We start from the raw sequence: 17,724 nt of genomic DNA, 5'->3' as shown, positions 1-17,724 counted from the left end.
TTGAATTTGGAATTTCGATAATTCAGAACTGAAATCGGTAATTCCGTTTTCGAATTCGTCAAATTCGGATCAAATTCAAAAATAAAAATTTTGAAATCGGAGTTACCGATTTCGAATTGGATATTCGATTTAGGAAATTCGAATTCGATTTCTAATAATAATATTTAAATATAATTATAATATAATATAGTTTTTAACATAATAAGTTTACTAATTGAAATCGAGCTTCCGAGTTCCGACAAATTGAGCTTCCCTATCTGCAAAAGCCTAAATTTCTCTTAACTCACCTTGTGCTTCCGCCGCGCCGCCTCTTCCTTCATCGCCTCTTCGTCACTGTCTTCGTCACCGACGAAGCTTACTCCCTCTCACTCTCTTTCACCGACTCAGTTTACTCTCTCACCGACACCCCTACTCACCGCTTCCATCGCCTCTTTCACCTCAGAGATTTCACTCGTGATTTGCATCACACCTGAAATTGAACACCAGTTCTTCAAGTCCGACAGAGACAGACACCATCAGCCTTCATATTCAAGACTGTCGGACAATTTGAGGTATGCCAGTGCTTTTACTCACCTTTTTCAGCTATGTTTCTTACGCCAGTGATTTTTCATCAATAATTTCAATGGCATGCTCAATCCTTATTTTTTCTTAGTTAAATGCGTTCTTTGGGTACTAATACGCACAAAAAATGGTTTTGAGTGTTAATTAACAAATTGTATTATTTGACCTTTTTAATTTCTTTGTTTCTTCTTCTCCCTGACATACACGGAGCAACAGAGGTGCAACAGAGGTGCTGAACTTTTGTTTTTCAACTCCTGTTTTTCACTTATGTGTTTTCCAAGCACATCTTGAAAACCATCCAGCAGGCAGACGCCATTGTACATTTTTGTGCACTGTATGTGTTTTCTGTTCATGCTTCTGGCTGCGAACATTAAATTTGTCAAAAGACAGTTTGCCCGTTTCTAAATTTATATATGACAATGTAAATTAGGGTGTTTGCCTATTTTTAAGTTGATTAGTCGTGGAATATGTGAATGTGCTGAAGGTGCTATGACTTTCAGTTACAATTGGCATTTGTTTGTGCTCTTTCTGAGATCTCTGAAGCTCAGCACTCAGCAGGGTTGAACTTTAATAGATAGAAGATAATGATTAGATGTGTTCATGACATGTTCGTGGATTAAATTGGTGTTAATGATTCTGGTTAACAACCTGTTTTGGTTGGAGGAGGAACGGCTTTCAAATCTCCTCTTAAATAGAGGCGGAAAAAAAAAAGAATTCGGGGAATTCGGAATCCACCGTATTCCGAATTCAATTCGGTATCGAATTCGAAATCAAATTCGGTCGGGAAAACTGAAGCCAAAATTTCGAAAATTTCCGATTTCAAACTTCCGAATTACCGCTTTCGATTTCGATGCACACCCCTAGTCAGTCTGTTTGTCCTGCAATTTTCCTTTTTTTTGACTCGTTAGATAATTTGGTTGCCCTGTTGTTGAGTTGCGCCGCTGGTGAAACCGGAACTTAATTGGGAGGTAGACTCCCTATTAATGTTTTTGGCCGACAATCAAAAATGTCAATTAATTGGTGGTCAGGTACCAGATGTTGGTACTAAACTGCTAAATTCCCAGTATTTCACTGCTAAATTCCACCAACGGCCTCAGTAAAAGTCTTTTTCTTTTGGTATTATCTGAAAACTGGATAAAAAAAAAGAAAAAAAAAAGTCCTCGGTCTTTCAGTTGGACAGCCTATCATATGGTCCCTTCTGTCACTTAATTCAGTAATTGATAACCAAGTCATTGTGGAGTTGTATTATAATTTGATATTGAAGCATGTAGAAAGTTTCCCTTGCTTCAAGTACTTCCATTTGGCGAATTGGGATGAATTTTTGACACGTTTGGTTACTTGGTGAAGTGAAGTGAGAATTTGACACAATCTTCCAAAGCATGTTTTTCAGTTGTTGAACAAATCTTCTTGTTTGTCTTGTCGGGTTAATATAACAGGTTAACATAGATATAATAACCATGACTCTTTCAATAATAATCTCATACTTCCATTTATCATAGTTGCCAGTCTTTCAATCTTTAGCTGTTATAGGTAAACACTTAATCCTATAATTAGAAAACTTTATTAACCGAAGTGCAGTGACACAAAGATTCTATGATGAAACAGAATTTGATTTTCTGTACAGCAAGGTTCTTTTCTTACTTTAGCCAAAGCTTTTTCTGCTTCTGTCTATAAGACAAAATGTTTATACATATCTGGTTTCTGTCCTTTTGGTGTATATTCTTCAAATCATCTTTTCTACAATCCACCATTAGTGTATTTCACAGAAGCTCAAATGCTACTCCACTTATTAAATAATATAAGTCCCTTGCTAGGTTTACATGCTACTAAATCATTCCGTGACCTCCTGTTTCTGAAAGGTAAACAACCAAATCTATTGTTGACTAATTAGAGCTCATTAAATTATGCACAACTTACAGTTGGAAAACTATTATGTCTACATATTAAGACTGCTGTCTAATGCCAAACATGTACAAGGAATCTGAATACTAGAGAAGCAACCAAAAGCTGCCAGGTGTAACCAAGAATGTTAGAATATAAATTCTAGCCTAGGTATAAAAATTCTGAGTTACATGAATATATTTTTGACATCACTAAGAACAATTCTAACCGTGGATGATTCTAACTATGTTCTTGAGGCTAATGATTCTGCAATTGGCCTTAGTCTGACAACCCTAAAGAAACTGTCCTGGTCAAACCTACTTAAGTACTTGTAAACAGATTGCAAATATAGAATTAAAGACTATCCCAGAATGAATGATGAAGCTTTGTTGTCAAGATGACTTATCATGATGACGACTTATAAATTGGACTTGTTTGGACCTTTTGATTGTTTTCTAGACTTGTATTGTTTTTTGTTAATTCTAATATTAGACAATTGGACATGTAAGTTGGATAACTATGTTAATTGTGTGTGTTAATTGTTGGATATTGCTCTTATGTTAATTGTAGTTTAGCATTTATATCTTATTCTGTGCATAGATGTGTGTGTGTGTGTGTTTCCTGAGCTAGGAAACTTGCATTTAGATTTAATCTAATGCTGCTGTTCATGGAAAGGCATGTAGATAGTACACTAACAGGAGATGCAAATTAGGATATATATATTATTTATTTATTTATTGAACCAGGGTTGAACCGGTCCGACCGGTTGAATCTCGACCCTTTCACTTCACCAGTTCGCTTGACGGTCCGGGTTTTAAAACATTGATCACGGGACTTGCTGGTAATTATCAGGTTACGAAACTAGTCGGATCACTCGTAGGGGGCTTGCAGTGATTCTCATTTGATCATACGTAAATGTTTATTTTTGGCATCAAAATGTAGCATAGTTGGTAATATGTCAGGATTAGAAATAGCTTGAAGTTTTATATCAAATGAAATTTATCAGTCTGTCTTCAAAGTAAGATAAAAAAAAATTTGGGTGTAAAAAATTATAAGTTCTCATCAATTGTGTGGGTTAATTCGTAGGAAATGATATGAAACCTTAGAGGTTATAAAATAGGGATAATTTCAGAAGTTTCTGACACTTTCACTGACATCCCCTGAGGTTCTCAAAATTTCACTTACTTCCCTTGCTTTTGATTTTGTGGTAACAATCCAGTCCAAATCAGATTAAAATATTATTTTCATGTGTGAGAAGGTATTTTTATTCCATAGCTACCCTTTGCAGAAGTTGTATTAGTAGAAGATTCAAAGAAGAATAAATGATTTGGACTAATTAGTAAAGTTGAGGGGGGGTAAGTGCAATACAAAAAATTGCATGCACCAGATGTGCCATGCAACAGTTATTTGGCAGATTTTGCAACGGCTAGCTGCAAATTGCAACGGCCAGAAGGTTTGCTGTTTCAGTAGCAATAGCATATAAAGCAAAGCAACTTAACTACCTCTGAGGTTTCAAGCTATTAACATTCTTTGCTACTAATTTGGAGTGATAACAAGTGCATTTGCTGTGCTACAATTAGAGCTCTGAGTAAAAAGTTTTAGCTGCAACCATGGCCTCTTCAAGCCATAGGGGAGAATCATGGAATTCACCTACATCTTTCTCCATTAAAAACAGGTTTTGCCGCTGTAATCACAAAGCAACCGTAATGATATCAGAGAGTGAAAGGAATCCAGACAAGTTGTATTTCTATTGAGAAATTTCCAACTTTGTGATGAATTTTAAAAAAATTCTACAAAAGGGGTGATTTTGGGTTTAATTTCCGTCAGGGGGGTCTTCGCATTTGTGAATTTCACAAATGCGAGCTTACAAGAGCTCGCATTCGTGGAATGCGAGCTCTGGTTATTGAGCTCGCATTCGTGGAATGCGAGCTCTTCTCAATTTTTTTTTTCCTTTTTTAAGAGCTAGGGAATTATTTCTAGGAAGCAAATGCGAGCTCTTATCTTTTTTATTTTGGTATTTTTTGAGAGGTAGGGAATTATTTGCAGAAAGCTTCTAATTTTTGTTTTAAAAAATGTTGCAAATATTTAAAATTTTGCAAATAGCTCGCATTTGTTAAATTTGACCTGCAAAAATTGTATTTAACTTTTTTGTTAGATTTCGCATTTATAAGTATGACTTGTAGAAAATTAGATTCAAATTTAGATGTATTAGGGTTTTAAAAATATTATATAAGTGATAAAAATTTTATAAATTGTAAAAATAAAATCAAACTGCTTGGATAATTAAATGTTATATTTGCATAAGAAATAATACAATAATCATAATAATGATAATACAATAATATTGGTGTAATAAAACTGCCATTAATTTAAATATTTACTTATAATGCCCAAAGAGCCTAATTACCAATTTTTTCTTCTCGCGCTCAAATATAACATTAACCCGCATGCGAGCTAACCTTGAAATAGAAAAAACACAGAATCCCGCTTGCGGGTTTCAGGAGTATTCGGATATTCTCATATGCACCTATGCAAATCGAACCAACCGGATATCTTATCCGTATCCCATTTTTTTAAATAAAAATCTTATAAATTTGAAAAATAAAATCAAATTTAGATGTATTAGGGTTTTAAAAATATTATATAAGTGATAAAAATTTTATAAATTGTAAAAATAAAATCAAACTGCTTGGATAATTAAATGTTATATTTGCATAAGAAATAATACAATAATCATAATAATGATAATACAATAATATTGGTGTAATAAAACTGCCATTAATTTAAATATTTACTTATAATGCCCAAAGAGCCTAATTACCAATTTTTTCTTCTCGCGCTCAAATATAACATTAACCCGCATGCGAGCTAACCTTGAAATAGAAAAAACACAGAATCCCGCTTGCGGGTTTCAACGTTATTCTGCGCTTCGTGTGTTTGCTTTTGTTTTGCTTTTGTCTTTTTTTTTTCGAAATGGAGGGTTGGCGGTGGAGCTTAGTACGAGCTCGCATTCTGAGAATTGAGTTAAGTTAAGACATAATGATTAACTCAAAAATCCACTTAACAACCAAAATGAATGTTCAATATCAACATTTAGACAAAAGACAGAGGTGGAATTGAGCAACACTAGTAAAGGTGTCATGTAGCTTTTCGCAGCACCAGGAAAGGAAAGTTAAAGGAACAAATAAATTTGTACCTTTCCTGTTGTGTTTGCAACTATTTCAAAATAACAATTAATTCTTCACTTTGTTGCCGCTACTCCAGTGCATATTAGGACCACTGGTTTGATCACAATTTCCTTTCCATTTTTGTTCTTGTTATTTCCTCTGTTTCTTTTCCTATATCCAGAATGTCGTATAAGACCACATATAAGTGATCTTATATGTGATCTTGTTATTTCCTCTTGTCAAATCACACCAGGCACAAAAAATGGCGCCAATATTGCAGCTCAATTGGCGCCTTACTCCCAAAATGACTGGATTAATTCATGTATCAGGAATCAAGTTTCTATTATTGTTGTTAAGCTTAATTAATCATATCAGATGCCATTATGTAACTAAACGGTAGTAATTAACCCCAACTACTTGGGATATATCTGTAATTTTGGCCCTGATGACGTCAGAAAAGGGGCCCAATTTTTTATCAAGGGAGGTAAGTGAAATTTTGAGAACCTCAGGGGATGTCAGTGAAAGTGTCAGAAACCTCAGGGGAGGTTTCTGAAATTATCCCTATAAAATAATAATTTGTTTTTTTTAATAATTAGAAATGAACATTGAATTGGGTGGTAAAATAGATTTAACATTCTCGGGTACCATGTTTTCGGATCCGATCTGAAAATCCCTAATGACCATTGTAGCCCTCAAATTATACGTCCGTTGATTCAAACTTAGGCTTCATTTGAATCGAGAGAAAAGGATAGAAAAGAAAGTATCCTGAAGGAAAGTATTACCATTTCATTTCTTTAGAAGTTTTAACAAGGACGGAAGAGAAACGAAATGAACGGATGGGATTTCCTCTAATTGGTGAAAATTTTTCCACCCAAAATTGGAAGGAAAATGACGGAAACTTGTTGGGCGCCAAAGGATATTTTTAATATGACAATTTTATCCTTTAAAAGTTGATACAAAACGTCGTTATTCCCGATATATCCTAGAGTTGATTTGTAAAAGCATCAATGCAAAGCTTTCTGAGTTCTATACTTTCTATACTTCCAACTAGTTCTTTGATTTTTTTTTTGTTCTTCATCCACAATTCAATAATAAAAGATATTTCTTTAACTCAATCTCTTCTTTCTTTCTTTGCTCAATCTTCTCTAGAAAATTGTGAAAAAGTATTTTTTTGTGTATAGATTGTTATTGTTTATAAAAAGTTCTAAATTTTTTGTTCATTTTCTATCTCATAAAATTCTTGTCAACGAACTCTTGATTTTTATAGTATTGATTTGTGATTATATCTTGCATGGTTATGGTACGTGTAAGCTCCAGCGGTAATACATGAATATGAAATTTGAATGCATACAATATGTTTGTTAATTTGCCTACGTAAGCTTCAAATTTAAAAATGATCCAGCAAGAACTTTCATTTCTCATGGATTCCAGTTTTCGTGTTATAAATCAACAATCCAAACAGCTTCACAAAAACTGATGCCTCTAGGAGTTTTATCATCCATGGGATCAGCCCTGACTCTGATCATCTGATCACAGACGATTAGCTTTTTGTAAATAGGGCTAATAATTATGAAACGTATAAAAAATGTGCTCTACATCATTTGAGAACTCAACTTCTTATTATTCATCTTGTGAGAATGCACATGCAATTGTTTTGGAATTTTATCCTGTCCAAATATTCTATTTATTGGAACAAGAAAGCTAATATTTGGACTTTAATTTAAAAATTGAAAGGGAAAATACGTAAAGTTATATTCTCATAAAAGTTTTTCTTTCCATATCTCTCCAACTCTCAAATAAGAGAAAGACATTTCTTTTCTTTTCTTTCATTGAACTCCCAAACCAAAAATGCATCTTTTCCCTTCTTTTCCTTTCTTTCCTAAGTTATCTTTTACTTTTCTTTCCTTTCTTTTCTTTTCTCGTCCTTCATAAACTCCCTAACTGGTTGTTGACAACTTATAAAAGAGTATATAATAATTGTTTCTGTTTCAGTGTGATTTTGCAATCTATCACTTTTAGACAATTGTACACATGCATATGTATATGTGGGTCTCTGTTGCAATAGCATTTGAGTATACAGCATAAAACTGAAATACCGCATTCACCTAATAAGAAAATATATATATATATATATATACACATGCATATACTAATGAAAAAAAGCTGCATAACTTGTTGGAACAACAAATCAAGGTGTTCACACCTTTCAGTTATGAACTTAATTTTAACTCATCGGCTTATAGCCCAATTTTCTCTATTACTACAATCTACATATCTCTAACTAAAATGTGTGTGCCATGATACCATCTTGCTTTACATTGAAAAGATGATTAGTTTAAAAGCATATGATCAAGTGTGACTAATGATTGAGGAGAAACGTAAATGTAGAATGTGTTGTGGAATATTTTACCATGCTGCTGGAAGCAAGAGCGGAGATCCGATTGACCCAGGCATCGACGGCCGACTTCCAGCCGTCACTGAGCTTTTGGTCGGTGGAAGATGGGGCCCATTCCCAGAGGAGACGACGAGTTTTAACAGCAGAGACGACGTGAGAGACGTCCGAAGGGTTTCTGAAGGAGTGTTTTTCGTCTGAAGGAGTGTTTTTCGTCTGAGACATCAATGCGAGCGCCCGCATTGATGTCTCAGCTACTGCGGTCACTTCTCAGGGAATACATCCCAGACGAAAAACACTACTTCAGAACCCTTCGGATGTCTCTCACGTCGTCTCTGCCGTTAAAACTCGTCCTCTCCTCTGGGAATGGGCCCCATCTTCCACCGACCAAAAGCTCAGTGACGGCTGGAAGTCGGCCGTCGATGCCTGGGTCAATCGGGTCTCCGCCCTTGCTTCCAGTAGCATGGTAAAATATTCTAGAGCACATTCTACATTTACTTTTCTCCTCAATTATTAGTCACACTTGATCATATGCTTTTAAACTAATCATCTTTTCAATGTAAAGCAAGATGGTATCATGGCGCACGCATTTTAGTTAGAGATATGTAAACTCAGAAAGTATGAGTCAAAATGGTGTGGAACTGAGTCAGGGACTCTCAAATTAGCAAAAAACCAAACCCATCTCAACTTCACAGAACATCAGTTTAGAACCCTTATAATTTGTGAGAAGTTTAACTCCGTGTTGATTGTAGTAATAGAGAAAATTGGGCTATAAGCCGATGAGTTAAAATTAAGTTCATAACTGAAAGGTGTGAACACCTTGATTTGTGGTTCCAACAAGTTATACAGCTTTTTTTTCATTAGTATATGCATGTATATATATACATATATTTTTTCTTATTAGGTGAATGCGGTATTTCAGTTTTATGCTGTATACTCAAATGCTATTGCAACAGAGACCCACATATACATATGCATGTGTACAATTGTCTAAAAGTGATAGATTGCAAAATCACACTTAAACAGAAACAATTATTATATACTATTTTAGAAGTTGTCAAGAGCCACGGGGAACTCATTTCAGGAGTAATTTGAATGAATATTATACAACCAGATAAATCCTGGGCTGGAATATGCTTGCTAGGATTGACAAGTCAGGAATGCAGTTCAGAGCGTTTTATGGCTTCCTACTCAGAATGGTTCAACAAGATCTTGTCTCATATGCAGGTATTTGAGCTTTTCCCAGTGACATATCAGACATTTTTTGCCTATTAGAGATATCTTTTCTCGTGCTTGATGTTAATCTGTCATTTAAACGTTTTCTGGAAATCACTGGACTCTTTGAGCAACCAAAATCTAAGTGGTGTTGTTGTCATCTGTAGCTTTCCATCTTTATGATTTAAAATGCTATTAATCAAATTCATCAATTTTGCCTTTCCTTTTCCTCAATTGCAATTATTATTCCTGCATTTTTACCTCGACTAATGTCACAGTTCATGTATTCCTGTTGCTCCCAACTGAATGTCGTACTTTGATGGCGGCAAGTATGTTAAGAAAGACTTGAGGGAAGGGAGAAACATTTATGACCACCATATTGGTCGAATGACAAACACATAGGTAAAGTTTTGGCGTATAAAGAACAAAGGGATGTAGGATTATATGGTTTCTAAGAAACGTGAACATAATTTTGTGATTGACTGGCGATAGAGGGAGTTTTTTGGTTCAATCATACCAATATTAAACACTACTATGTCCGGTATTTACCTCATAGCTGTAAAAATTTTGAAATCCTGCTGTTACTATGGGGATTCACATCTTGCTATCTTTCCTTGCTTTCTCATAACCTTAACAGTGCTCTTTAGTTGAAACTCTATTAAATAATTTACTGATAAAGATATTCTTTCTTTCTTTTTTCTTTTTTCCCTTTTGTCACTATGAGCAGCCTCCTTAAGATTCCCATTTCGTGAGGGTCGCTTCTTGTGCCTCAATGTCTGATCTGTTCACAAGGTTTGTTTTGTACTTTACAGCATTAAAAAAACAATTCTCCATGACACGAGTTTAGGGATTATTTCTGGATTTCCTTTTTGATGTCTTATTTTTAATCTTAAGAGCATTTCCTGCATTTCTGCAAAGGGAATCCAAAGAAAGATGTTGCAGAGAAGAACTGTGCAGTCTATCTTTTCTTTCTTGATGCTGAGTGGGTTTAGGAGTTAACTTGTTGAGATGTTATTCAATAGCATGCTTGCTCTTTCAAGCTTAAATTTGTTAGTAGAAGTGCTTGGCTTGTCATGAAATGCGTTCTTGCAGTATCCATAGCAGTGCTGCTCATGTTTTGACTGACTTAGGTTGGGTGGATTTCCTAATGCGAAGAAAGATGGGAATTCGCAAGCCTCTAAGCTTGTTCAACCAGTACTGAATCTATTAAATGAGGATAGCTCTGATGCCTTCTGGGTAGGTATAAATCTGTAGGAAATTCTTTTTTTTTTTGGGAAATTTTTTTCCTCACGAATTGATCTATTTAACTCCTCAACTGATTGATTTCATTCTACCACATTTGATGCATAAAATATTTATTCCTCTTGCAAGTTTTGCATTTCTTTATGATTTCCCATTTAAATATAAAATGTGGTAGTATTCTAGAAGAATAGTTTGTTTGGATAGGAAGATTTGCAAAAAAAATTTCAAATTTTTTTCTACTTATATCATAAACACAATTTCCAACCACCTTTTTATCTCACATACATCACATCACAAAAAGTGTTACAACAATTATTGCAAATAACCTCCTATCCAAACAAACTCAAGCATATCCTACTTCTCACAATATCTTTTGAATGAAATTAATCCTGGAGAAAACGATATAGTTATTAAATTTTTTTGACTTTACCAGGATTCTGGTGTCTCGTTCTTCATCAACCTACATTCCAAAGTCAATAATTGCGTACTGCTTTTTGATTTGTATGTTTTCATAGTAGTAGAGTTATGCAGAATTTCACAGTTGTTTGTCCTTTTCAATCTGTAAGTTCTTTTTTTTTTTTTTCATGATTGGCTTGTGCAGGAAGAAGCTATCTCCTTATTGTGCACACTTACAAATGTTTTTCCAGCTTCTGTCAGCCGACACTACGATAGTGTGAGTAGTTCTTTCTGTATGAAATGATTTTTTCATGCATCTTGTTGATAATCTATTCTCAAATGCCAATGGGTGTTTGCTGTCCAGATTTGAGTTATTTTGAGAATCACCAAAAACTTTTTCTTGTTTACTTACAATTATGTATAGGTTAAGAAATGAAGGTGGCCACTATTTACATGCTAGAAATGTAGAACCACATACTTATCTATGGTCCTTTTGCCAGCACTGTTCTTTGCAGAACATGAATCTGAGTGGAGAACTATATAGTAGAATTGGCCTGCAAAGAAAGATGTATAGTTTGAAATGCTACATCTCATCCTGGGTAATGTTTGCTTGATGTTTAGGGTTCCTAAACTTGCGTTGTTAGTCAGGTAGGGATTTCCGGGGTAACCTTTTATTGTTTTTCTTTCTCCTGGTGAGGTATTGACAATGCAACAGATTGCATGTAAATTCATGTTGGAAATTGCTAATATAAACTTGGGAAAAAGCATTGTTAATCTTTTGAGTGGTGAGAGGATTGGGCTTTAGAAATTTTAAAAATTACTATGTGCAGGTTGGTTATTATTGCAATAGAGTCCTTTTCCTTTCTTCAATCTTAGTCTGGTGTTTGATCTTAGATTCACATTTCATTAGCAGATATACAAAGGGAAGGCTGTTCTGATGCTTATATTCTGGGTTTGCTCATCCTTTTAAGTTTCTTTATCCAGAACTAACATCCCCTAACAAAAGGAAAAAGGAACTGACAGGACCAAGTTGCTCTACTAGACATATTTAACTGGTTTTGCTGGCTATTATTATGAATGATTTACTGATATACAGTGAATTTGCAGGTTGAATCCTCTATATTTTCAAAATTTGTGTCAGAGAATTGTCCTGTCAGTATATTCAAGGTGATAGAATTACTTGATGCATTTATTTTAGGTTGGCTTGTTATAGCCAATCCAAAAAGAGTTAATTTGTCTTGGTCTGCAGAAACTTGCTCATGGCTTGGCCTTACTTCCAAAATCCCGAGGAGATGAGGATAGCTGGTCACTGATGATGCAGAAGGTCTTAATATTCATAAATAATCAACTATATGTTATGTTCCAAGGTCTAGAAGAAGGTAACAGTTGCTTTAATTTGGAGATGGAACTGCTATTTTGATTGAATATTTAGGTGCTGATGTTTTATTCACCTGTTGCAGAGGCCAGAAGTAGTGAGGTAGTGAGGTTGTTACTTCCTCCAGGGAAGGACCCCCCACCTCCCTTAGGAGGGCTAACGGCATCAGCAAAAAACTCAGATCAGGCAATGAAGAGGCCTGAACAAGTATTAGTTTCAAGAGTCTCTACCCTGATGACCTGCTGTTGCACAATGCTTACTGATGCTTATCCCGTTCAGGTGATATGCCTCGTTTAGTTTATGATATCAAATATGTGTAAAGGACCGAATTGATTTCTTGTATTTTTTAAGGGAGATACATGAACTCGTTACCTTGAGCATAAGTTTGTCTGGTGCTCTATGCAGGTTTCTGTGCCTGTTCGTTCACTGGTAGCTCTTGTTAAGAGAGTGCTGATGGTCGATGGCTCATTCTCACAATCCTCCCCTTTTATGACTGCCATGAGACAGGACTTGATTTGTTTAGAACTTCCTGAATTGCATAGGTGCAGCCTGGAGCTTCTGAGTTCTAATGTAAAGGGACTTCGCAGGTGACTGATTTGTCTTCTTCTTGTTCTCTTTTAAATGTAATCACTCTATTTATATCTTATTATAAAGCTTGTCCTTGAGTTCTTTGTCCGTTGGATATAAAGCTATGCTCTTTAGTTTGATTTCCTCTTCCTTCTTTAGTTTACATTTCAAAAATGTTAGTTGTAACTTGATTTTGTATGCGCTTTTGCAGTCAGTTGTTACCACATGTGGCAGATATCACACGACTGCTAACAGAATATTTTAGGACATGCGTCCTGCCAGAGCTAAGGATTAAGGTTTACTCAATTATGAAAGTTTTGTTGATGTCCATGGGGATTGGTAAGTAATTGTTTAACATATCTTTTCACCTCTTTGCTTATGTTGATATTGGGTGCCTGGAAATTGATGTTAGTTCCTGCGCTTAGTTCATCTGTCATGCATTTTGATCCCTTATGGATGCATGTGCAAGAATATATGCTTGTAAGCATGAGATACTCTTCTCCTCCTCCTCTTGCTCATTTCTGTCATATTGGGGGTTCAAAAATAGAAGCACATGGAGCATAAGTTGCTCATTATTTCGAAACCTCTAAAAATTCTGTAGCATTGGAACTCGTGAATCTTGTTAAAATTTGCTTTATAAAACTGTCATTTGAATATCCCGACATTCTACAAGTCTACATGTTCTATGGAAGATCATTGCAATTAAGGTGATTTTCTATAAGTATGCTGCTTGTCAAGAGCCCTGAAAAAGAAATACTAAAACAAAATGAACCTCAATACTTTGCATGAGTCCAGAGCTACTGTCAGTTTGGCCTTGATGAGTTTATTAGGCAAAACGTGTGATTTATGATATTAACACCGGGATTGATCTTGTACGTACTTGAGCATAAAGGACTATCAAAGGTTTATAAGTGCATTTGGTTGGCTGAGGTTAATATTCTTCAAAAGGCATGATACTTTTCAGGTTTGAGTTCTCTAATTTTTTTCACTGGTCAGTATCATATACATGAGATTTTTCGACATCTCAGGTTTTTATGGGATACCATTTCCATGTTGTCTATTGCTTTGCAACTTCTTTTGTGAGAACTAGATAATTGTCCATACTCGTGTTTTTATTTGAAGACATTTTGAACATGATGGTAATTTTCTACTTGATCTACTACCGTATCTAAGTTCGAACATGCTGCTTTACTCGTATGTAGAAGGTTATAAGGAGGTATCAGGTTGATGCTCACAGTTTTAATCAAACTACTTTGACTTGATGACATTTGGTGTCATAACCAGGCAGTAATCTTTTGTTATCTAACCTCGTTTGTTTCTTTTTGTGATTTAGAAGATGTTTTCATATATATCTTTTGCCAAATTTGCTAACAAAAAAATCGTGCACCCATTGTGCATCCTTTACCAATTTTGTGTGACAATTTTTTCCCCTTACCTGCCTTTCTCTTAATCCATATTTGATATAGGTTTGACTTTGTAGCATGCTACAACCGATTTTTTTTTTTTAGCATCTAACTCAGTGGCAATAGTTTTGGTGCTTACCAAATTTGAAGTGATGTTTTTTAGAGTAGTGCTGTTGATACTAAAAAAAAAAAAAAAAATCTTCTTGTAATTCGTTCAATTCAATAACCCTTTACTACCTCTTTCCTTCTTTCGCAAACAAATACAGATGCACACAGAGATCTGTCACATGGAATTGTTTCTCCTAATGGTGGTGGTTCTTGACAGGGATTGCAATATATCTGATCCAGGAAGTTATAAGCAATGCATTGCTTGATCTGGATCCTCATGGTCGTGAGAGTGGTGGCTCGTACTCTGCTGCACGCTCAAAGACCTTACAGGATGCACTGCAACAATGTTTTCAGAGAAAAAGGAAGCACCCAACTTCAGCTGAATCTGTTGGAGACCAATCTGCTAAAGGTGGTCTGGAAGTGGAGACATCCCAAAATATGACTGCAATATCTGTCAGGATTGCTGCATTAGAGGCATTAGAAGCTCTTTTGAGTGTGGTATATTCCTTCTTTATCTAATTAAATGCATTGAGTTACCATCATTTATATGCTTATGAGAATACTACTTTAGCTATTGACTTAGCAAAAGGTGTGCTCACAAAGTACCTCAAGTTTGTCTTTCATTCTGCTTCTTTCTACTGTCTCTGTGGTTATTTTGGAATAAGAATTCACTTTGGAAGCCTTAGAGAGGTGCTTCATTTTTGGTCTTGTACCATGGTAGATCCTGTTAATTGTGCTTTTTATGCAGCCAGTATTAAGCTCCTTGAGCTGAAACTTCATGTAGACGGTGTAATGGTCTATCTAGCTGTACTTATCTGGAGTTATATGCTTACCGGTATCTATTTAAAGTAGTATGCTTAGTTAGTCTTGCCGACACATCTAATCTGCTTTAGTGTTAAATATCATCCATTATGGCTGTGATGTTATAGTTGGTGCTAAGTTGATCCAGACTTCAGGCATTTTCAGGCCGTATTTAGTAGGCCTATGCACTAAATTTGCCCCTTGCACGTTTAATTATGTTTCCATATTGTCACTTAATGGAATGTAGCCTGATTTTCTGACATGGGGGGCATCTACTTTATTTGATGTACCTGTCAGTATTTCAATATTCAAATGAATGCAGCTCCTATTTTTCTCTAATTGTGATTCCAATAAACTGTATATGCTTTCAGAGCTTACAATGAAAATTTTTATTTTTTGTCAACAGGCTGGTGCCATGAGATCAGATGGTTGGCGATCAAATATTGATCGTCTCCTTATAACAGTTGCAACAAATGCTTGCAAAGTGGGATGGGCTGACAACAATAGTACCGTAGTTTATGGTGAAGCTACTCCTATATGGGCAGACTTCCAACTTGCTGCTTTACGCGCACTTTTGGCATCCCTTCTTTCTCCTGGTCGTGTTCGCCCTCCACATCTTGCTCAGGGTCTCGAACTTTTTCATAGAGGTAAGTGCTGTCCAGCCTCCAGTGTCATCTTCTTCCCATGCAATCCATGGGCTGTCTCCACGTTGTACATTTGAATTGGAGGCACGAACAATTTATATAATTAAGATAGATGAGGGGATACCAAGTCAAGTTGGTAAACCTGAAATAGAGGTTGCTTGATTTTGTCCTTTATGTAACTAACATGAGCGGTATAATTGGAGTACTTGTTAAAATGCTTGTCAAATGAGTGATGTATGCCTGCAATTTGTCTTGGTAATTTCGTTTGACAGTAAGAGGTCTTCAATATGTAAGATATGGAAGGAATAACCGTACTTGTAAGAGGTTCTTCTGCGGGGCTACTTGAACCCTTTTTTTTTAAGTTAATGGAATTGAAAAAGTCTACTTTTCTCGACTTCTTGCTCATAGATTTATGCGTTCTGGTGACTGCAGGCAGTCGAGAATCTGGAACAAAAATTTCTGAATATTGCTGTCATGCTCTTTTGACCTTGGAAGTGCTCATACATCCTAGGGCCCTTCCATTTATAGATCTTCAATCGGCAGTTGACCATTATGGCAGCGCTAGCCTCAACCTTCCAGACGTACACTTCGCAGATCACAGAAAGAACACTTCATTTCATTTTAGCACACTAGGAAAGGAGCCTTCTCAGCCAGAGTCTGGGGATGATGATCTGTACGAAAGGTGGCTGGCAAATGGTGATGAAACAGATGTCAATGACCTTGGAAAATATACCAGCAGTGATAAAAAACCCTCTGGGACCTCTACCGATCCAGCATTAGAAAAGCTTCCTCATGGTGGTTCTCCTTCTGAAAGAAATAAGCGTGAAGGTGGTGAATTTGGGGAATCAATGGCTGTTGCAGCTGACAAAGTACCAGTAGATGGGGATGAGATAATGGTTGACTTGCCGACTCCGGAAAGCTACAAGCAGACAGAAGAATGCGATCATATTGAAGGGCGAATATTGGTTGCTACAGCTGGTGGTCATACTGCCATCGAATCAGATGGACTGGTTTCAGGCAGTGCTACATCAGCTGATGGTCATACAGATTTTGTTGTAGCAGCAGGAAAAGATGTCTCTTCTTCAGCAAGTAAAAGAAACACTATGGTTACTGAGCAGAGTGTCACGCCAACATCTGCGAAGGATGTGGTGACAAGCCAAGATCATGAATACACTAGGATTGTGGAAAAGATTTCTGCTACAATATCAAACACAGGAAGGGGCGCTGGATTGGTGCTAGAAATCAATGACGACACTTCAATGGATTCACTTCCTGATATTGTGGATGGTGATCCCGACTCTGATTGAGTGAAAATGTATGTGTATGATTGGGCAGTATTCGATTAGATTTACTAGTGAATGTGTTGAAATTCATTGTATATTGAATTTGAAGTTCTTCGTAAGCATGTTAGAAAAATTAGGGGCTTTTTGATCCTCGTAAGAGGTTTTACGCAATTTTGAGATGAATGAATGCAGTAGATGATAGAAGGCTTCTCTTATCACTTAGCAATGTTGTAAAAGCAGTTCGAAACATATAATCAAGGGGACTTTATTTCCACAATAATCTCATTCTTCAAAACTATTCCCAAACTAATGCACTTACAAAATATATTCCCTTGTTAACTTACTTGTTATCATGTGGACTTCGAGTATGGAAAGTATTTACATTTTCATCTTATATTAAGAGGTACAATCCACATCAATAGATTTTTAATAATTTTTCAGTAGTTCAAATGTTGCTACTTATGTACAATCTTAAAGATAAATAAAAATATTTTTCTATCTATTATTGAGTTAATTAGTATTTCTCACATTAGATTGGCTCATATAGCATGTTAATTTTGATATTTACACTGACCTAGTTATATTTTTTCTCCTATTCTTTTGGAATGTTTACTTGTACTTCAAACAATTTGAATTTTTGCAAACTTCCTAAAATTTACAAAGTTAGGAGACTACCATATATAAAATTG

At 35.7% G+C, this 17,724-nt stretch overlaps 1 protein-coding gene across 8 annotated transcripts; it reads left to right on the top strand.

The window, feature by feature from the left end:
* The first annotated feature begins 224 nt into the window (after nucleotides 1-224).
* LOC113732410 (uncharacterized) lies at nucleotides 225-17,250 on the top strand. Of its 8 annotated transcripts, none has more exons than XM_072080381.1 (14): nucleotides 225-551; nucleotides 778-895; nucleotides 9,116-9,228; nucleotides 10,347-10,452; nucleotides 10,892-10,959; nucleotides 11,060-11,131; nucleotides 11,962-12,021; nucleotides 12,104-12,233; nucleotides 12,315-12,508; nucleotides 12,635-12,816; nucleotides 13,008-13,135; nucleotides 14,525-14,805; nucleotides 15,515-15,755; nucleotides 16,185-17,250. In XM_072080381.1, exons 8-14 carry the CDS (start codon nucleotides 12,167-12,169, stop codon nucleotides 17,057-17,059), a joined length of 1,968 nt encoding a protein of 655 aa, XP_071936482.1. In that variant the 5' UTR covers nucleotides 225-551; nucleotides 778-895; nucleotides 9,116-9,228; nucleotides 10,347-10,452; nucleotides 10,892-10,959; nucleotides 11,060-11,131; nucleotides 11,962-12,021; nucleotides 12,104-12,166; the 3' UTR covers nucleotides 17,060-17,250. The 8 variants fall into 8 exon arrangements, with proteins under 8 accessions (XP_071936482.1, XP_027113943.2, XP_071936478.1 ...); XM_027258142.2 differs by lacking the exon at nucleotides 10,892-10,959 and adding an exon at nucleotides 9,944-10,008; XM_072080377.1 differs by lacking the exons at nucleotides 778-895; nucleotides 10,892-10,959 and adding an exon at nucleotides 9,944-10,008.
* The last annotated feature ends 474 nt before the right edge of the window (nucleotides 17,251-17,724 follow it).

This window comes from Coffea arabica, chromosome 2e (genome assembly GCF_036785885.1).
Source record: "Coffea arabica cultivar ET-39 chromosome 2e, Coffea Arabica ET-39 HiFi, whole genome shotgun sequence".
Lineage (NCBI taxonomy): Eukaryota > Viridiplantae > Streptophyta > Magnoliopsida > Gentianales > Rubiaceae > Coffea > Coffea arabica.
The sequence above is the reverse complement of the archived record's forward strand: the minus strand, read 5'-3'. Positions and strand labels throughout refer to the sequence as shown.

Coding starts and splice junctions, on each gene's coding strand:
- LOC113732410 (XM_072080377.1), top strand. CDS start 9,989: ATGTCTGATCTGTTCACAAG. Junction 12,817..13,007: donor AATGTAAAGGGACTTCGCAG/GTGACTGATTTG, acceptor GCGCTTTTGCAG/TCAGTTGTTACCACATGTGG. Junction 15,756..16,184: donor TCTCGAACTTTTTCATAGAG/GTAAGTGCTGTC, acceptor TGGTGACTGCAG/GCAGTCGAGAATCTGGAACA.